General features: G+C 49.7%; 1 protein-coding gene across 1 annotated transcript in view; it reads right to left on the reverse strand.

Moving 5' to 3' along the window:
- The window catches only part of LOC149330199 (G1/S-specific cyclin-D2-like), a 75406-nt gene extending 54840 nt beyond the window's left edge, over window positions 1–20566 (reverse strand). The window contains exons 1-3 of the mRNA XM_089560806.1: window positions 20467–20566; window positions 17770–18086; window positions 9751–9966 (exon numbers count right to left, since the gene is read on the reverse strand). Coding sequence (XP_089416932.1) covers window positions 9751–9966; window positions 17770–18086; window positions 20467–20488 — 555 coding nt within the window. The 5' untranslated portion in view covers window positions 20489–20566. The remainder of the gene's footprint in view (window positions 1–9750; window positions 9967–17769; window positions 18087–20466) is intronic.
- Window positions 20567–20815: the final 249 nt, after the last annotated feature.

The following is a 20815-nucleotide window of genomic DNA, read 5'->3' on the forward strand; positions in this document are numbered from 1 at the left end:
CTACAGACTTGTTCAGATTCACGCGCTGGTGGTCGTCAAAATCGGGACACCCTATAGGCTTGCATAAATTACAGCTAAAAGCCGCCAAAATCCGAGACTCCCGTTCTCGAGGGAACACACACAGACGCGCAGGAAAGAAATGTGCCAGCATTCCACCAGCGTCGCATGCCGGGAATGCCAGGCCCAAAGGGAATCTAGGAGCGGCCTATGCGGGGACGGCAGTTCACGGCTCGTACAGTACGCGCGCCGAGCGAACGCTCTTTGTACAAATAAAACGTACAAATATAAGGAAGAAGCGAGTGGGTCTAACCCTTTCGAGGATGGCGGGTCAGGTTGACATTCGGGGCGGTTTTCTTTTTTGAACGGCGGGAGACGTGATTAACAACCATCCTCATATTTCCGCCCTAACGACCCCTTAGAGACGTCAAAACAACCTCCTTCTCCCGTATTCTCTTTCTACGGCTGTCTTTCTTTTTTTTCTTTGTATACCCCTCGGGCGCGTCCCTTCTCTAGGCTCCCGCCCTGGGTGCTCTCTCTGTCTGTTTCTGCGTTTCTTCTTTCTTTTCTTCCTCTGTTTATCCTCTCCGATTCGTTCCGTTCGAGCCGCCAGGCACTGAAATCAAGGGGGTCGGAGGAGGAGGCCTTTTCACTTTGCAGGACTTTTGTACCCCCCGAAACGCGGTCCGCCGCCGACAGATGTCAGCGCTGGCAGTGGGCTTCAACGAGGAAGGAGGAGTCGGTTGCGTGGCTCCCCCTGATGCCAGGTACAAAAAGGGTAGACACGCCTCGGCCTTTCGTCCCAGCGATGATTCCTTTTATTTCGCCCTTTCAATCTCCTTTCCTCCATCTCACTCTCCCGCATTCAGGCTTGCGATTCGAGCTGCATTACGCAAGGTGGGGAGCGGCGTCCGCCTCGGAGCGAATCTGATATTTTTGCGTTGTTCGGAGAAGTGCAATAAGCGAACGCGTCGGGCATGGTCACTCATCTTTAACTATGGTTCGATATCCTATTCCTTTGGTTGCGTTTATCTTTCTCAGTCTGCTCCATAATAGTAATGCGGCCTCACCCACATCCTGGAGCGTAGAAAGGTGCTGTTCCTAAAGGTTGACGTTCCGGCTAACAACCGAGGTTGCAGTGACTTGTGAGCGTAATAACCGCTCTGAGTAGGGGTATGTATGCATCAACTGCTGGTCTGGTATTTCGTTATGCGCTACGGTGCGTTTGCTGGTTATAAACGGCCATGAACCATGGAATTCAAGAAACGGGTCCTGTTGAGGCCGTGAGTAAGAAAAAGCTGAGCATGGCTGACGGGATAGGCTGTTTATTATTTTTTTTCGTCCATACCAATAATAAGCAAATTTGTCGCCACAGAAAAAAAAATTGATGGCAGATGCATTTTACAGCCCTAAGACACCACACGGAGCAGGAATTTCTCGCGCCAGACATTTTTCAGAAATACCACCTTTTTCTTTCTTTTTTTTTTAAACTGCCCATGTATAGAAAGGTACGCATTACGACCATTTAACTAACGAATACTTTATGGTTTTTCTCTGGACAAAGACATTTCCTACTAGAATGGAGAAAAAAAATGGGAGGCTTCTTTTTACATATTATCCCTGGAAGATGGTTTACATCCACTGGGCACAACAGCCCAGTACCATCCAGCTCGGCCAGCTACAAGTTTTGGCCAGTAGCCCCGGCCTCTTTGTTTGCTGCCTCCACGTCCAAGCAACAATAACCACAACAAACATCCAGCGTGACTCTCCAAACCTGCCCCCGTGAGCCATTTCGTCGTCGCCACCTTTATGAGCCAGTTAAGAGTCATAACTTATCAACGTTGTTGACGACAACAAGCATAAAGGGTTGCGTCTTGAATGAGCCCGTGAAATGGGCAGCTTGCGTCCACTCGAACAAAGCGGGATGCATCTAACGCTGGAAAAGGTCTGAGAAACGCATTCAGGGGCTGCGCGTACGTTGCGTTACCCTTACCGCGACGCCATGTAATCGTTCGAGCGTCGTTCTCAAGCGACGATGGCTCGAGCCCTTTCTGTTCCCGAAGAATAAACGCTTCATGGTGCGTTGAACAAACGGGAGAGGCGTTAATGCGACTCACAATGGAAAGCCGAGGACGAGAAAATGGTACTCGGCGTGGGAGCCACGCTAAGCTATAGCGACCGACTCCTCACTCACTGTGTGCGTCCATTCCCCGAGACGAAAGCAAAGGGGGCGGGTTCGAATCCCACCCCGAAGACGGAAGCGTTTTGACGACATCAACTCGGGTGAGGCGGCACATTTGAAAGCCTCTCCTCTTACCTGAGTCCCCGAAACTCCCTCCCTCTCCCCAAGAAAAAAAGAAAGGATATGAAAGAAAGCGACGCATGCAATACGTAATACAACGGAAGTCATCTATATATCCCCCCAGCAACGTATTCTGTCTTCAAGCATCACTGCCTCCACGGCATTCTCTTGTATTCGAGATTTCTTTTTGAAGTATTTATCCGGAAATTCGTCGCCAGCGGACGCAAGTAGAGGAAAGGGAAGCCTGTCACATATTTCTGCCTTCCTGTTGTGCAACTCCGGACAGGTGTGACTTCTGTTTTTTCCTCCGTGTTCGCGCCATTTCCACGGCGTGATTCAAATGCTTCTCAAAGCGGACCCATCCCACGAGAATCTTTCCAGAAAGCTGTGCAGTCGGGAAATAAGAAAACAAAGATTCAAACTGGTCCTACTTCCATTCTTCTATCCTGTTGTTATTTGGAGCCCTGCCCAATGGTGGAAACATCCAGAGCCCCGAGAAAAACCGGTGGCATATTCGTCTTTCATTCCTCCCATGTTCACGTCAGCCAAGCCCTTGGACTGGCCGTTTGTTTGTAGCTGTTGACACTGCCTGGACATACACAATTCACAATCAGGGCTACTGGGTGTTCGAAATACTCCCAGATGATCGTCCCTACCGTAGAAAAAAATAATAGAGATTGGTTTGCTTCGTGCCGGTTCTATTGAAGGAGGGAGGGTGTTTGTGGGGGTGCCCGCCAGGCTTTGGGGTTTGGTCGGCTGGTAGGAGGTCTGTTCGTGACGGGGGACGGTGGGGTCTGCAGCGTCGGAGGGAGAAAGAACGAGAAGGGTTAGAAACGTAGAAGCGTGGAAGGAGAGGGGGTCTTAGCGACTGCTACGCGGGGTGAGAGGCTGAGTCTGGAAGGGGGTAAGGAGGGGTTGCTCCCGGAGAGACTTGAAATACGACGTCTACATTCCGAGCATCCGAGCGGCGGCGGCGTCGGCAATGGCGGCAACATCTTGGCATAGTCGCCGCGATGCCAGTCGGCTTATTCAAACTCTCCCGCACCACGTACAAACCCTCTCAATCTTCTACTCCACCCTCCGTACCTTGCCATCACACAAGAAAAGAACCTTTCGTTTTTTTCCCCGCTCGCCGTACGCCTACTTGCTGCTGTTCGAGGTTTCATCTTTTCGTGGCTACAGCCATAGCTATGGCCCTTTCCCGGAGGCAAAAATAAATGCAGGAATGTGCCCAAGCAGCGCAGGTAACCAGCCCAATATTGACCCAGAAGGAGCAGTGTAATACCAACCATTTCCAATATTGGTCCGGTTACCTGCGCAGCGTAAGGGCTAATTCTCAATGGAAGCCAGCTGGACTTGCGCGACGAAGGTAACGGATTACAGGGAACAACTACAGAGAGACTGGTTAGTGTTCAGGTAATGGCTTGCTCGTTGATCAGGCTTGGGTTTGAACCTAGATTCTCCGTGCCAGCTTAATAGCCGCCCCATTAAGTTATGCCCTTCTCATGGTGGTTCTTGAAGGTTAATGCTGAAGTATGGCCTTGTTTGTTTGTGGGCCTTAATTTGGAAATTTGGCTTTGCAGTCAGTAAGGCGGCGTTTGCAGAGGATGATCATCCGTGCCCTGTAAGAGCTACAATACTTCAAAACTCACACTGGAAAGCCCTTGATCATTCTGCTCGGAGAAAGAGACCGATGGCAACCCGTCATTTGTGGAAGCCCGAGGACTGGAGGCAGCATGTTAATTAGAAACTGCATTTTACTTCTAAATCGGAAACTCTACGCTCACTGCTTGTTTATGGAGTCGGCTGCAGCAACCAGAACAAAATTAGTCTCTAGGGAGAAGTTTATACATTTGCTGTGCAAGATAGTAATTTTTCCAGGTCACACGAGACTGTGCCTGCAAGCGCAGTGTTAAAATGTTAGCCCCGAAACTGACACGCTGCCGTGAGAATACCATTTTCGAAATGTTCGCACGAAAAGCATTGATCGCTGTCCGAAGGATAGCACTCAAATAAAAGCCTTCGCATTCATATCATTCAGAGGGTACAAACACCTTTGCTGTGTGTGCATAGTGAATGTGAAGGGGGAACGGAGGGGAGGGGAGGCCTTCAAAACTGGCCAATGTTTTTCTTTTCCTTTTGGACAGTGGGCCCCTTTTAGGATCAGAGACAGCAAAGTTTACACAAAACAGCGTTCGCAATGGCGTTCTCACACGGCATAAAAGAAGCCACTTTTCTTTCGGCAAACAATTCATTCCAAACCGCACCCGATGCTTCGCTTCGAAAGGCTGCTTCGAGTAAACACGGCAACGAACTGGTTCTGAAGCAAAACATCCCAGAGAATTCACGACCAGTTTTTCTCCGTCCCTGCTCGACTTGTTTCAGCGACAGGAGGGGCGAGTTTTAAAAAAAGTCGACTCTGTGCCTGTTACTTTTAATCTATCGTTTTTTTTTCTGTTCATTTTTTTCATAGAGAGCGAGTCACGACGTAAACACCAAGGTTCGATTTATACCCTTTTCGGGGTGCGTTTCATTCCAACAGGAAAACGGAGGCAAGTAAGATCTTGGAACGCTTGAACACCGCACAACAAATGTGGAGACGGTAACTGAACCCCTAGCGTCTTATCAAATTCGCACGTCAGCTACTTGGCTTATAAAAACCTCGTTGAACTCCTACAGATAACTAAGCTCCATTAATGCCCACAAGCTCTTGATTATCGCTCAAAAAACTGAAGTTAAGGCAGAGACTATCACGTCATGAGAGCTGACAGAAGGGGCGACGTCAGCACAGAAGCCCGTAAGAAGAGTTCACAGAACGGTTCTCTCCAAGACGAACGGGCTTTCGGCGAGGATGCGTAGGGGTCAGACACGTCATCGGGGTGAGCGTAGGCCGAGTCCAAACAACGGAAGGAGCCGGAGACTGGGTTAAACCAGCCATACTCGGGCCCCGCGGCGCCTTGGACAAAGAATGAAGCGTAGGGCAGAGGCGAATGAGGAGGAACGCTTTCGTGTGTACATAATGTGGAGAGGCGGGTAACGAACGTGCTACGTTCCTCCTAGTAAAAGGGACGACAACGAGAAAAAAAAAGAATCCGGGCTCTCGCGTGGGGCGTCTGTTTGTCTACGGCCGTTTCCGAGAACCGCAATTGAAGCCAATGCTCTCTGCTGCAGCGCCTGCGTTCAAGACGAACTCCGGGTCAATGGGGAGGCGGCGAGGAACACCCCAAGAAGAGGAGCATAGACAAAACGAAACTATGTAGATGCACGAGCACGAGAGCTGGACCATCTCTCGCTTCCGAAGTATGACCAAGAAAAAGAGAAACGAGAGGAAAGACAGAAGACTTGGAAGGAAGGTCCAGCTGGTCCGGAATAGCGGGACGTGCTCGTAGAGTCTAGGACAGGCGGCACGGTTTGGACCATAAGCCGTCCCCTTCCAAGACCGCCTATAGTGCCTGCCTCTTGCTGCGCCGTTTTGTTGCGGCCATGACGCCTTCTCTCCCTCTTTTTGTTTCACCCCCTTCTCCAGCCCTTTTCCGTCCCAGGGTAACCGGAAGTGGCCGGTACAGACGGATATTTCACGGCCACATACTTCCACACTCTCGGCCTCTGCTACCCTCTTGTGCTGCATGCCGAAAGTATTCCCTCTGGGTGCGGCGCGAGAGGTCGTGTTGTTCTTTGAGTCTTGGACTGCTGTTGCTGTGCGGCTGCCATTCAGCTGTTTCTTTACCCCCTCTTTCCTCTCCTCATTCGCATTCCTCAGCGACTCTCCTCTAACCCCCTGGGTGAGCGCAAACAGCAAGGATTCCTCCTTATCTCTTCTTTATCTGAACGATGCACCATTGGCGCTGGCTTGAAGAACGAAAGCTAATTGGCACTTGCTTCAAGGTGTACGCGACTACCGCATCGCGTCTCGCAGACGCTTCGTTGCCAAAAGCTCCCCTTTCAGCCCATGTTTTCGGACAGAAGTTAACCTTGTTCGAAGTGAACGAGAGCAAAAATCTGATAGACTATTTCGACGAAAAGCAAATTGCGCCTTGGGGCTTTCAATAGCTGGATTTCCAAGGTTGTCTGTAGAGTACAAATGACGACGTTGAGGAGTCATCTAGATCACCTATCCTTGCGAAGCGGCCGCAATGCGAAGACGCAGCAAATACTTTTGCTCGAAGGACATCCGCTCCCTTGCAAATCGCTTTGGGTTTAATGAAATTTCTACGCTCCCCACAATGCCAGCTTCTCGCGTCGAAACAAAACAAACAAAGGCTAGAAAAACAAAAACAATGTAGCTGCGACCCTCCCGATGCCGTTACCAGCTGGACAAACGGGGTCCTCGACTAACCCAGCTGTCTCACATGCCTATGTTCATTAATACGCGAGCCTTTCATTCAGACCCACTCGCAACTACCCTACGCACGCACCGCCCGTAATTTAACGTTCCCCAGCCTCCTCATTCAATGAAGCGGCGGCCACGGCGCCTGCGCTTTCCGTAAACAAGCAGAAGCCACGAGAACCACCCCGGTTTCACACAATAGCCTTACGAGGAACCGCCCACAAGGGTTAGCGACCGCTTGCAGGCCCCGCGTGCCATACTTTCAGACTCCGTGGCGCCGGAGGCACCCAGGCATCTAGTCGAACAGAAGGCCATAAACTTGCAGCCCCCCAAGAGATGGGCCTGCTTCTGCGGAAGCATCGTAGCCGTCATCTCGGCCGGCTACCATACTGCACGATGGGTGTAGAAGCTGTTTCGGCACGGCCCCAGCGTTGATGCGACAAAGGGGGCTGCCTGTCCTCACGAGATGCTCGTGGTCCATCACCCCCAACGGAGGTCGAGATGCGTAATCAAACTGGTGTGATGTGTTGCCGCGCGCTCTTTGTTTGTCTAGCCGCTTGATTCGAGGCTGTGCCCCGGTCGACGCAATGTGTTTGTTATCGCTCCCGCCTCCTCCTTGCACCCTTGTAATGATGGCTGTCGGCGGTGTTGGGTTACAGCTTAGGCGCCGAATTGCCCCGGCTCAGGACGATATAGATGCCCGAGCCATGAAACTCTCATCAAAGAGCAAGGAAACCATGCACCCCCTCTTTTCTTTTCTTTCTTTTTTTGCAGAATCATACTTAATACTTCTAAAAGTGGAGAACTAATGGAATCAGACTATCAAATGATGGCTTTCGTCGCAAAATGTCATCGAGTTTCGGCAATACCTGCAAGGCCGCAGGAATAGAGGGAGTTGCTGCCAACCACCAAGCCGATAACGGACCTCGATACGGTTTAAAAGACACTAACAAGGACCAGACGCTAATGGTCAGTTGTCACCACTGGAGAAGTCGCACCAATCCAATAACGTCTTAAACCGGATAACGAAATGAAACAGTGGAACGCCAAGCAGCTCGCCCACAGCGATCACGGGTCTTTGTCTCCGAGGGAACTTGTAGAAAAACACAAAGAAGAAAGAACTGTTTACGGGCGTACACTAGAGGCGGCTCAAGAGGACGGGGCTCATAAATCCGGTCATGACATTCACTGCCCTGCACTGCTGCCCTCCCTAGTCACGTGACCCCAAGGCGCCGCCGCACAAGGGTTGAAGAACCGAAAGTGACGCCGGCGGCTTCTTCACGACTCGGCGTGATAACCCCGTATCAAGGGTACCGCTTCGCCAGGTTGGTGCTTGCGAGGGAGAGCTCATTGCCGCACCCCGTATCTGGACTTTTTCGACACAACTGTACGGGAACAAGTTTCGAGCGGCTATAATGGTCGGCGCTCTTTACAACTCCCAAGAAACAATTCCTCGCGGAAACAGCCGCGTCCGCACGTAGAACTGTCCATGGTGAGGCCAGTCTGCGCCGCGTCACATGTACACTCTTTTTTTTTCTCTGCCAAGACCCGCTTAAAGGCAAACAGCCGTTCGCTTTACCTTAGCACTGCGGCTCTGCAGCGAAAAGCAGCGCCTTCAGGACACGGCAGGACTCCGGTCACATTGGTCTTTAACGGCACGGTCATGATCGCGGCAGCTCACACTGACAGGCCTCACCTTATTGTCATTGAATGTCTTTAACAGTGCACAGCTTATGTCCTAGAGCAGTAATAGTTTCTTTATTGGCACTAACCTACGTCTAAAGTTTCATCAGATGTATCCTCTAACAACCGTGGAGAACGCCACCTTTGCATTTTTGCAGGCAAGCCTAGCAAGCAGGGGACCCCGTCCTCAACACAAACTAATCCTAGCATCTACCTTCCACAGATATAGCCGATATAATAATGATGAAGTGACGAGTGGACATGAACCAATGAGAGGGAACAATGCGGTAAACTAGAACGGCTTTCAGCAGTTTCGATGCCAGAAAGCAGAGCTAATGGGAGACTCCTGTGACAGCTGACTCAAGACAACCCACGTGAGGGTCAGCGAGCTGCTCGAGCACGGTACAACGAAAAGGGACTCGAGTGAGGCAAAAATGCTGAACGGTTGGACTTTCCGCTTTCTTCGTGCGTTTTTTTCGCGCGGCCCTTTGATGTCACCTGGCGTGCTAAGAGACGTCGCCAAGGATGATGCCCGATTAGATACGCCCCGTTTTTCTGTTAACGTACACTCGGTATATTTGTGTGCAATCCATCAATGGCCCTTCCCGACACATCTTTACAGCGAAGGATCCTAAGCGGTGCAGGGAACAAAAAGGGGTAAACAGAGCAAAAATGCAGAAAGCAAACAGGAGTTGAGAAGTACGGAAGAAGTGCAGGAAGCGGCAGTTCTGTGCACTCGTCAGGGGGGTCTATACCGCGACGCCAGACTATCAGGGCAGTTTAGGAGGACGTTGCTCCGTGGCCTGCCGTGCATTCCTTTTATCTGTGCAGGGGCATCGCCGTCGTCCTTGCTTACTGGCTTCTCTCCGTTGAAATTTTTGCTTTCCTTAGCGTCCCCGTCGTGTTTTCTTCTTATTTCCACGGCACGTTCTTTCTTTCGGGGCGCGCACGGTGGCAAGGCACTTCGAAAAGTGCACTGTAGGCTCGATATAGAGTTACAATCCCAGAAGATGGCGGTAGCACTGTCGTCTAGGAGCCGCCGACAGCGCATGATTGATGCGCGCGGGCCCTGTTCTGTCTACGTTTTTCTTCAAGCGCCCCTCACTTAAGGAGCTTCTCCAGCGTACGTTTCAAGTGGTTAGAAAAAGGAGCGGCCATGTTGACGGCACAGAGTCGTTTCCCACGACTGGCCATGCCGCCATTTTCCTATCGTTTTCTTTATTTTCCCCGAGGTCTCGAAATCTGCTCTGCTACTACGAGCGGCGAAGCTTAACTAGCCGTCCAGCAGGAAGATATTTCCATCGTGTCGACAATAGTGAATTCAGCTACAGCTGCGAGGAGGTCACTCCTATAGCATCACCTAAGTATCACCCTTGCCCAGTTCTTCCCCCTCCAGTTTTCAAGCGACATTAAAGAATGGGAACAAAGTATGCAGACTCACCTTCATCTCCTCCCTGGTGACGGAGTAGTCGGTGAACATGACGATCCTCTCCAAGGACAAGGGCTTGGTCTGGCGGAACTTGGACGCAAGCAGCATACACACGGCCCCCGTGAGCTGTAGTTGACACTTGCGCACGGGCCTCACCGAGAGGAATCGGTCCAAGCAGTTCATGGCCAAAGGGTACACTTCCGGACGGCACTGTTCAACGTCGCACACCTGTTGTCATGGGCAACAGGGACAAGGAAGGGAGAGGGCAAAGAAGGAACAGGTTTCGTTAAGGCAGGCTCAAAATTAAGTGCACAGCAACTGGTAGGTAGCAGCAGGTAGAGACTCTTAACTGGTAGACTCTTAATCATATACTAGCGACTACGGCCATTTAATGTTCGGTCCAGGACTCGAGTACCTCTGTAGCATATGGAAGACGTGCGCTGCTTAGGTTGACAAAGACACAGTTGAAGACAACACGACCGGTTAAGCGCAGTCTACCAACTGAGACGTTATTCCATTCCAGCAAAAATGCTCTCTGTAGAATATGCTCTGGAGCACATTGAGGTATCTAAACCTTCCTCTTTACTTGGACTTCATGCACTCTTTGCCTTAGTAAGGATATTATGTGTGAAGTGCACAGGAATTATGTAGACTTCGATATCCGAAACACTACAAGCCGGCACTTGCAAGTTACCACATATTCTGGAAGTCAAGCCAGAAGGCAGCATTCATTTCAACGTCATATTCGTGCCGCAGAGGCAACCCGTTCGGGACAAACTGTTTAAAGAACCTTGACACATGCCCTCGAGTTGAACTTTGTCATAAAAGAAAATCTTAAGAAAGAGAGGTGCATGACAAAAAGAAATAACCTTCTCTGTTTCACGCGTCACGAACAGGCGTAAGGTGTTCTCGCCGACAGAGATCACCCACTTGTCCGAAACCAGTTAGCGGAGCAGAGACATCTCGGTTCCTTCTTCCTAACGGCTATCGGCGGCTCTATTGTTTGGCGCCATATGTGTGCGAGATACATGCTGGGCTCGCACCGAGCCGTATCGCTCGATACTCGAATAAGTTATTTCGAGTACGGAGAGAGAGGTTTGACATGAAGAGCGATACGGCTGCGAAAGCGAATTTTAGGCAAGAAGTATCGACTCGAATCAGCTCATGCACCTGAGTCAGTGGATTATATTACTTTCACTGTGCTCGATATATATATATATATATATATATATATATATATATATATATATATATATATATATATATATATATATATATATATATATATTGATTTGAAATCGGCGTCTATACGATGCTGCTACCGAAGCAGCGTTTTAGCTTACGGTTTTGTAGCTTCCAAAGGCAATATTACAGCGCAGAAACATGAACGAGGAGATTACCTCATGAACGAGATTGAGAGAATGCGAGTTGCCTGTTAGAAACATTTTATATATATGAACTGGCCCTGACGTGCATTTGCAAACCGAACGCGCTGAAATTGTGTATATAAACGCCCCTTGTACACCCTGGACAAAGCTTCCGCTCGGGAGTTTTAGATGCAAAACGTACTGGAAAGGACGAACATGCAATCACGCGCATCATGCGCAGGGTGTATTATTCAATGCACGCCTCTCTAAATAAAAGGGAGTGAAAGGGGAGTAAAGGTGTCCTCTAACACACTCCCTTTAATACAAGGGTGTGCGCTGGAGGACCGCTTACTACATTTTACTCCCATATAGGCGTGTTCCTGCCCACCGAGCTGCGTGTGTGCGGTCATCACGCCGAGGCGCCTACTGTGACGTCAGGCTATACAGGGGCCCTGAAGAACAGCTGACAGTAGACCGTAGTGGGAAGGTATATTCTGTGATATCAGGGAAACGAAGAAGCGAGACAAGCGAGAAACAAAAAAAGACAGAAAGGAGCAAACAAAAAACCCTCAAAAGCGGCGCCCACGTGCACTCTATATCAGGAGCGGGGAGTAGATAAAAGGGCGTCAGGGCGGCGAGGAGATGCGCTTGACAGCGTTCCCACACCTGCTGACGAACGCAGGACGCGGTCGGCGAGAACATCGCAAGCGATCTGCGGATCGAGCACTATTCGCTCTTTCGCGTTTTTTTTTTTGCTCTTTCGTCTATAAGGGAGTCTACGCAAGCGTTAGCGCACGTGTTAAGAGCGCGGCTAAGTGTTGGGTGACCCTTCAAAGCTATTCGCCTGGTCAGGGGATTATACTTCTACGAAAGCGCTTTCATGAAAAGCAGAGATGCACTGCTGTCACACTTTTCGCAGATAACGAAAGAGTAGGTGCTAAAATTTCATGCTTTAAAGAGAGCTTTTTGGGAATCCCGAGTATTTGGTTCCATTAGCCATGGCGACTTGTTTTCTACAGTTAGGTTTTCATCACAGAGTGGCCTGTCGGACGACGCAACGACCCGCAAGGTTGTAGCAAATTACACCTAGTTATATTGTTTTAGCTTCACAGCCTTTTTTTTTTCGGACAACAAAACACTCCTGTGTTTCAGTACAAATGAGGTGGAGCACTAACCCATTCTTCATTACCACTATCGACGTTTCATTACGTTTTATACCCTGCCTTACAAAGTGTCCCTGTGTCGTAGTAAGGGGTCTACCATCGACAACAAAGCACTCGACATGTATTTCTTTCCTCACACTGGTTCGCGGCCAAACCGCGAAGAAGAACCAACCCTGGACTAGACACACAAGAGACGCTGACTACACGCCCTTGACTCCTGTGTCAAGACTTTCTCTCTTGTCGTCCGGAGCGATTCTCCAAGACCAGCGATGCTCTAAAGAGAGGCCACCCCGTAAAGACAATGCATCCGCACGAGTGGGCACGTCCGTCCCAGTCTTATCTGTGAGCGCGCGCATTCCTCTTGCCTTCGCGCGCTTTGCGGGGCTGCGCTCAGGCTCGATTTCTCGTCCCACCGATGACACACAGAGGGCGAAAGCGCGCCAGAAGTCACCGGTGTGCTTGTACCGATAAAAAACGATGGGGTAAGACAAAAGGAGGCCTCCCCCCTTCTCCAGAACCCCCATCCGGCCTGAAGGAGAGATATAGTTCTTGAAGAGGGGTCGGCCGAAGGACTCCAAGAGGTGGAAGAAAGCGACGAAGAAAAGTGGATACCTTTCCCTCCTCGAGTGCCCTTAGTTTCGCGATTTCATTTTTTTTATTTGCAGTGTTTCGATCAGCCAGTGACGTGGGTGCGGTCGGGAGGCACGAGGTTTTTTACCAGAAAAGATGTTGTGAATGCGCGTTTCGATACGGATCAGCTGCACCGCAAGCTGACACTTGTATGTGGTAAAGTATGACTGGCCGACACTAGAAGGACAATACTCCGAAATCTGCGGGCTTGGCTGCAGAATATCTGAAGGTCAAGTGCATACGACAGTCTGACGGCTGTATGCACAAGCAAAGAGTGATCAGGAGAACGTTATGAATGCTCCTACCCAACGTATGTGGCCTCTCGTGGCAAATGCGAGCAATAATCGCAGCTTGGAGAACTCCTTTACGCCAATGTAAAAAGGGCGGAAGTTTCGTGGGGCAGTAGTGCAGTAAGAATATATAGCGAAAGAACTGGTCCGCTGAATGCTTCGTGGTCACTCCATGTGTGCCACAAGGCTTAAGGACCGAAAGTGTCGCTCATACGAACAAATCCACTATTCAAATAAATTCTGCTCAGTAGCATGTAGAAGGCGTGTTCCAGAGGGTCCAGTAGCATCTAACTGCCAACTCAACGAGAGCTCGGAAATTTCTTTGTGTAGTATTACACCTATAGAGAGCTGCTGCTTGCGCTGAGCAGTCTGAAGCCAGCTGGCGCATCGCGACCTCTCGCGGATTTTCCACTAACTGTAACACGCGACCACCTTGCTGTTAGTGTAGATTACAAGCAGCAGACCGTGGCATGAAGACTGTCGGCGCGGAGAGACGTCAGCTGCCCTAAACGTCTCGCCGTAACCGCGTCAAAGATATGACAGAACGGAACGAGAATTCCGAGAAGACGGTACGGAGTTAGAGAGCCCAACAGCAAAAGTTGCAAACGTCGACGAAACAAGATCTGACGTCTCCGGGCAGACTACGCACGAAGCGCGAGTTCTCGGTCCTCTACGTAACACCCATCTCCTCCTTTGTTATCTGCAGCACGGAGGAGGCCCAGCTCCGTTGCGTCGCAGGTTTTGCAAAACCAGTCCCGGCATTTAAATTCCCCCGTGCAGGACAACAAAGAATATTTCAGATCTGAACCGTATTTACGATGTCTTAAACCTTCATGTTGCTAAGGTTCTTCAAGAGGGACCAGTTGCCGACAACCACTCCACCGGTACGTGCCACGTGTTGCTTTATCGCATTTTTCTTTCACCTGGTCGTTTCAGATGATTGTGCAGTGCACGCAACTAGCAAAGTCAGGACACGGGGGTGACAAATCGAGCCGCCGGTGCGGGGCACGCCGCTACGGGGAGAGCGGAACGGCTGTCAAAAAAGAACGCCTGAAGAAAGCAGAAAGAAATGAAAAAGAAGAAGGTAAAAGAAGGGGATGGAGGGGTGGTTATAGAGAGAAATAGGTAAGGAAAAAAAGTCTGAACCACGATCTTTCCCCGCTGTGTGTTTTTCTGCGGCCACTATGCTCATTTCTTGTTTCAGTACCAATCGGCGTCGCACCTGTCTTTTCGAACGGCCTTCGCCGGCGTGCGATACAGGCTCCCCTGCTGGTAGCCACGAGCGCCGAAACCTGAGTTGACTGTAAAAGACTTTGCTAGTGCGCCCACGAAAGGGGAAAAAAGAAGTTTATACACGTATACAGCATTACTTCGGAATTAAGGAGCAAGAGCTACGATAATAAAAGCCCGGCCAGTGTCTTCAAAAAAGGAGAAAGCGCGGTTCGCCTTTCAATTATTGCAGGAAGCGTGATTTCGCTCGCGTATATACCTGTGGCTCGTCGACGCCTTTTTTTTCTTTTGTTTCATTTTAGCTCTTTTGTTCCGCGTTCATTGCTTTTATTTTATTTCAATCGGGATTTCAGGAAAACATTGCACTTTCAGCGGAGCATGCCAAACGCGCCGGCTAGTTCCGAGAATACCACTAAGCCACATCTTTGTTCGTTCTTATTTTATCTCTTTTGATCTTGCATTAGAGGACACTTTACGTCTTTACACTATGTATAACCTCCCGGGGCGACAGGTTTTATATATACTGGGCCGCGTTCGTTTCTGCACTCATTAGAAGATCACTGCGGGTGGCCTGTTACGTAATTCAGTCGCGGGAATTGAAAACAATTCGTCTTGTCCTCGCCACCTCATAAGGCAACGGTGATTACAAAAGAACAACAGCAATTGACAAAAAAAAAAGCCCATAGCCTTAGGAGTGCGACAAGAGTGCGTTAATGGTTATTGGTTACTTTCTTAATTATTAGCGCATTCTAATTACATAAACTCATTAGCATACATCAGTAGGCATTCTAGACCACGTGATAAAGCACAAGACACACAAGGTCGTCCTTTAACTAAGTCTAACAAACATGACTCAGTGGCCTAAAGGCGTAGCAGTGTGTCGGACTCTCAACCCAAAGGTCATTGTTTCTATTCCGATTATCTTTAAAGAGTAAACAATTTCCTTTACGTCCTCACATGTCTTGATGATATCTGAGCCATGCTACGACCTCATAGTCACAATAAACCTCGAGTTTTAATCGTTTTCATTCGACAGTTCAACGTGTGACGTCAAAGCCATCTCGACCAATCATGAATTAGTGCGACAACGCTCATGGCTTTTCCTCCAACCATCCGCTCAATGTTATTGCGTCCATAGGACGAGGTCGGGACACTCAACCTGTTCTCAAATATTAGTGGTAATACCCGCGGTCAAGTTCCAATTAATTACGTTCTCCTTTGAGCCAAGCTTACGGACGCCTTGTGTCAAAAGCCAGTCCCGTCGTCACATGGAGAGGGCGTGAAAACCGGCCTTTTCTCGCCAGATAATCTCCAGCGAGAGCTGATAGCAGGATTACAAGAAAGAAAGCCTTTTGTTTGTTCTGCAGTGGAAATCCTCAAGTGCCTAAGAAATGGGTTGACCGTCTCCTACGGTTTCCTAGAGAAACGACAGTGGTCACCTCCTCTGGCTCCCTGACGTCTCTCTGTATATGAGTGCCGTAAATGAAAAGAACATAATATATTTGGCCAAATAGGTGTTGTCTATTAAAGCAATAGATGTAAAGAACTTTATGTATGAGGCCAAATAAGTGTTTTGTCCATTAGTGCCTTGAATTAAAATAACTATGTATTAGGCCAAATAAGTGCTCGGTCTATTAGTGCCATGAATGAAAAGAACATTATGCATTAGGCCAAATGAGTGTTTTGTCTCTTAGTGCGATGAATAAAATGAACATGATCTAATAGGCCGTATACGTGTTCATCTAGAAAGCAAAGGGGAGACGGAGGATAGAAAGAAAAGATAGAAAAGAAATGTACGCAAAGGTCATCCTCCTTGCGTCAATCGAAGCCGCGAAGAAAAGAAGCAGTAGGGGCAGAAGAAACAGCTATGTTTGCTGGGCTCCTTTCCAACGCCGTGTGGAAGGCCGTGCAGATGCACCAAGAAATCCGCGAGACTCGGGAGCGCGATAAGCGAGTAAGAGACGCACACAGCTGCAGTAGAAGCAAAAACGGCAACGACCATCGTCGCTTCGCCTCGCCAGCGAAACGACGAGGACTGTTCGCGCCGGGCAAATCTTGAAAAGGTAAAGGATAAAAAGCGGCATAAATTGACGAACCCCTCACCCCCCTACATCGGCGGCCGGTCAATGCTAACTTGTCTCGGGCGTTGGTTGTATAGGCATAGACGCTCACTACCATCGCCGACGATGTTCGCCGAAACCGCCTATCGGCTTCATTGGTTTTTCTATTCCTTTTCTTATTTATTTTTTTTTTTCTTACGCTGCGAGCTCCCCCTGACCCCTATGAAATCCACCTACCTACCCACTGCGCACGTAGGCAGAAATTACCGTCGTCTTAACAGAGTAGTTCTCGAAAAAATGCACTGTGTAACGAGCAAACCCTCGCTGGTAAGCGGATTTCCTTCTGGGAAGGCGTGACGGGAAACAAAAAGAAGTAAAAGCCATTCGTCTCCTGCCCTAGCAGAGGCGCACGCAGCATTTATTTTTGTATCTGCAGGGAATATATTATTTGTTTCTTACTACACTTACAATTCAGCGCCATCTCCTAACACGCGTTCTTCAATATGGCGCGAGATGAACTGCATCATGTAAGAGGGTTTCATCATGTAAAACGGCGCAATCATTTCCACGAAAGCCTTATCGACTACTGATAAGGACTACTGCGGACCATTCTCAACTCTCGTAGCATGTCGAAGCGAAGAGCCGCCGCAGTGGCAAAGTTAGGGAAGAAGTATGAAGTTAAACACCGTTGCCTAATAGTAAAAGCGGCGTAAGTACATGTGTCACGATGCAAGCAACGCCGGTTTTCTGAGGCAGCCGTGTCGCGCACTCCTGGTTATGCAATAGCACTTGCTGCAACCGCGTGCAAGGTCTCGCGGAAGCGCGAGGCATAAGACACGTGGAAACGTGGGTGCATGCATCTGGAGCAAGTGTCATGCATCTATGCGCAGCATGCCACCGTGCAGTGCACTTGAAGAGGATGCATCGTCTTCGTCCATGGTTTATGCTGCTTATTCCAAGGAAGATTCCTGTGCTAAGGTTCTACCTGACCTTAGAGGCTAGAGGAATGTTCACTGTGTCTTGGACATGCTGATGAACTGGGCCAACTGGCACTGAAATAATTTACTAGTGAAAGATTTAATGTTACGCCCATCTGGACCACTGGAAGTGCTTCAAGTTTGTTGGCTCAGTTACACACAGCCGAGCCCAGCAACCCATCAGGCAGGGGATGGGGGGCCCAAGTTGTGAGGCTTGAGCCCACAGCTAAAACTAGATAGGGCTGTTAGCACTGCGCAAGCAAAGAAATGGTGATAGAAGGGTAAGACAAGAGGCAACAAGCACAGGCACTAACCTCAAACATCCAACGTCCCACGACGCGCCTCATGTTGACGTTCAGTCCCTTTTGGACACAGGTAAAGTAGCGTGGGTTGATGGGGTACCTCTCTTCGGACCTGAGCAGGTTCTCAAGCACAGTGCCGTCGTCGAAGATGGCGGGGTCCCTGTACGAACACACGGGACCCTGGCCCTCGGGCCGTTCCTGGAAATCCACGTCCTTCTCCAGACACAAGAGCTCCGCCATACCGGCAGCCTCAGAGCAGCTCACCGGTGCCTCGGCTTCTCTCCGAGCAGCGGGTTTTCCCGGGCGTCGGTGACGGCTGATTTGGCCGTCTGCGGACAGAGCGACAGGTTCCCGATGGAAGACGAGAAGTGCGACCCTCGAGACTAGTGCGACCCTCAGACAGCGGCTAGGCAACGACAGACTCCGGACACCGGCTTAGGCATGGGACGGAGTTCGCGGAGCTCAGCTGATCGTGCCGATAGACCTCAAGGGGAAGAGGGGGCAAATTTTTTGGCTGTACAGGGTTAGGATGAGAGAGTTCACTCGGGAAAAGGGTTGCTGACGGTTGGCAAGTGAGGCTTTGCGTTGTCGAGTCCCGCAACGACGACCCGAGAAAGTAGGGCCTAGCAGTTAACCGGGTTGGGTCACGGGAGAGGGAACCGTGGGCCCGTGCTGACCGGGTCTCGTGTGCCGTGCGGTACGACGACGTTTGCCAGAGAGAGGGGACGACGCAGCGAGATGTTCACTCGCCAACCGTCGAGTGTGTGTATGATGGTTGCTCGGAGTTCGCCTCCACGCCCTCTCGGCGAGCTGGAAGGAGGGTCAGATACGTAAGAGGGAGAGAAAAGCAGTGGCGATTACTAGCTCCCTCCCCTCCAGCGCTCTCTTCATCGGCTGGGGGGTGCTGCCGCTGCGCGATGCGTGTCCCCGCCGGCGTTGACTCTCTCCTATCTCTCCCCCAGCGACAAGAAGCCTCCTCTCCCGCTCTCCTCTGGCTAAGCTCTCGTCAGGAGCCGGCATGAAGCAGTCTTCGGCGGGACGTCCGACCAGCAAGTCGTGTGCTACCTCTTGCCGTGTGTGCCTTCGATACGATCCTCTCCACGGGTGCAGTCCTCTCCCTCCCTTCCACAGGCATGGTTAATCCTCTTTCCCCTCTTCTCCTGGTTAGACGCCAGTCCAACCTCCTCATCCTATATTCACGCCCTCTCCCATTTCGGAGGAGCGCTGCTTGCTGCTACCGGGCCAGTGGGTTAGACGTTCACTTCACAACGAGCTCCCTCGCATCTGGTCTCTTTCCATCGGACTACTTGCCGCTTTCGAAGCGATAACGCGTTTCGACCCAGGCCGACTGAACTTTACTCCACTCTGATTTAACTCGCTGAGAAGCGCGCGCTGGCAGTTTACTGGTCGGTGTCAAGCCAAGTGAGGTTGCAAAGCGTGTTACCTCACCGTTCTCTAGCTCTACGCTTCTCAAGGTTGGAGAGACTGTCGAACCCGACTCGGCGAGGTGACGATCACGGCCACGGAAGCAAGCGCTTCCGCAACAAGTTCCTTCTTTTTTTTTTTTTCATTCTTTACGAATCCGTATAGTTCTCTTTCAGCGTCAAACTGCGCTTCAAAGTATGTCGGTACATATATGCTACTCGCTGTTGGATACGGGCAGGTGAAAGCACATTATCAAAAAGGGATTAACTGCGTAGTGAATCCGAAGAACTCGGCCTTTCTAGGGTAGCTTCAGACATATAAACAAAAATGTGGGGGTGCGGCGCGGTAGTGAGAATGGCTGCTGGCGACTAAGTTCGAGATTTATTAAAGAAATTAAAGAAATTATTAAAGGCCAGTGAATGCTCTTAACGTTAGACGGGTAAATACCCCCGGACGAAATTAACTGTGCGATGCTTACCTCATTGAAAGCTCCAACGCGCTTCTGACGCAGCGGAAGTTTCTCCTTGCCTAGCTAAAGTTATCGTCTCCGTGCTCTCTCCCAGAGGCGCTTTCATCCGCACGAGTAGTCTCTTGCTGATGACGAGGTTCGTATTCAAATTGTTTTTATTCTACAGCCGAGAAAAACCCCCTTTCTTTAGATGCTTCTTTGACGTTCGAGGAAGTCCTGGTCGTTTCTGAGTACAGCACAGCCGCGAACGCAGGGAGATAGTGTGTAAGCAATTCATTTTAAAGCTAAAAGGTTCAGTCGTTATTCATGGTTATTCATGTCAGTTGACGGGATTGATCGGACAAACGTGGTTTAAAGGACAGGCAGTGGGACTGGTTACCTCGGTGCAGCTGCATTCTCCGCCGCTTACTATTCAAGTGACAGCTGTGTTTCATTTTCATTGAAAGCACGCCCCGACCGGTTTGCGTTAGGCCAGCACAGGATAAGTTAGTAAACGATATTTGATGCTTGCGATTTGCTTGGCTGGACTGGTCAGAGAGATCACTTTCGAACTTTAGTCGACCACGTTTGGTCCCCTTATTGAAGCTGACACGGGTAATGGTAGCGACTGAAATTAATCGCTTTAGGTTGGAAAGAACTAATCGCTGCTTTTTTTCGTAGTGTAATAAAGGCTCGCAACAGTCTCCAAGTTCACCAGTGAATATTTTTCAAACCTTGACATGAAAAGCTATAAAAGAAAAAGATGCATGTAGGGGGAGGCTAAACGAAGAAATATAACAACATGCATCCACAAAGTAATGAAAAGCCACTGTTACCTTTTCTCGCAGCGGTGCTCATGCGAAATATATGCGACGCGTTTGTGACCTTATCATTCAGAGTTCAGCGGTGACCTGCATCTGAAAGCATTACAAAAGAAAGAAGCAGTTATTACTACAAATATCAATTGCCTATTATTCAATCAGGCGGCAGCCAAATTTCGGCCCATATCCAAGGAATTAATCAAATGACACCGAATATCCCGTTTTCTGCAAATCAGTGCTCTGCATCTACCTGTCATTCTCTACCTTCTTGTCTTATCTTTTCAGGTGTCAACAAATTTTCACCACGCAACAATTCGAAACAGCTAAGTGTCTGTCATTTCTTTCGTGTTCTAAGAAGACAGTA

Source organism: Amblyomma mixtum, chromosome 9 (assembly GCF_055824585.1).
Source record: "Amblyomma mixtum isolate Tamu chromosome 9, ASM5582458v1, whole genome shotgun sequence".
Lineage (NCBI taxonomy): Eukaryota > Metazoa > Arthropoda > Arachnida > Ixodida > Ixodidae > Amblyomma > Amblyomma mixtum.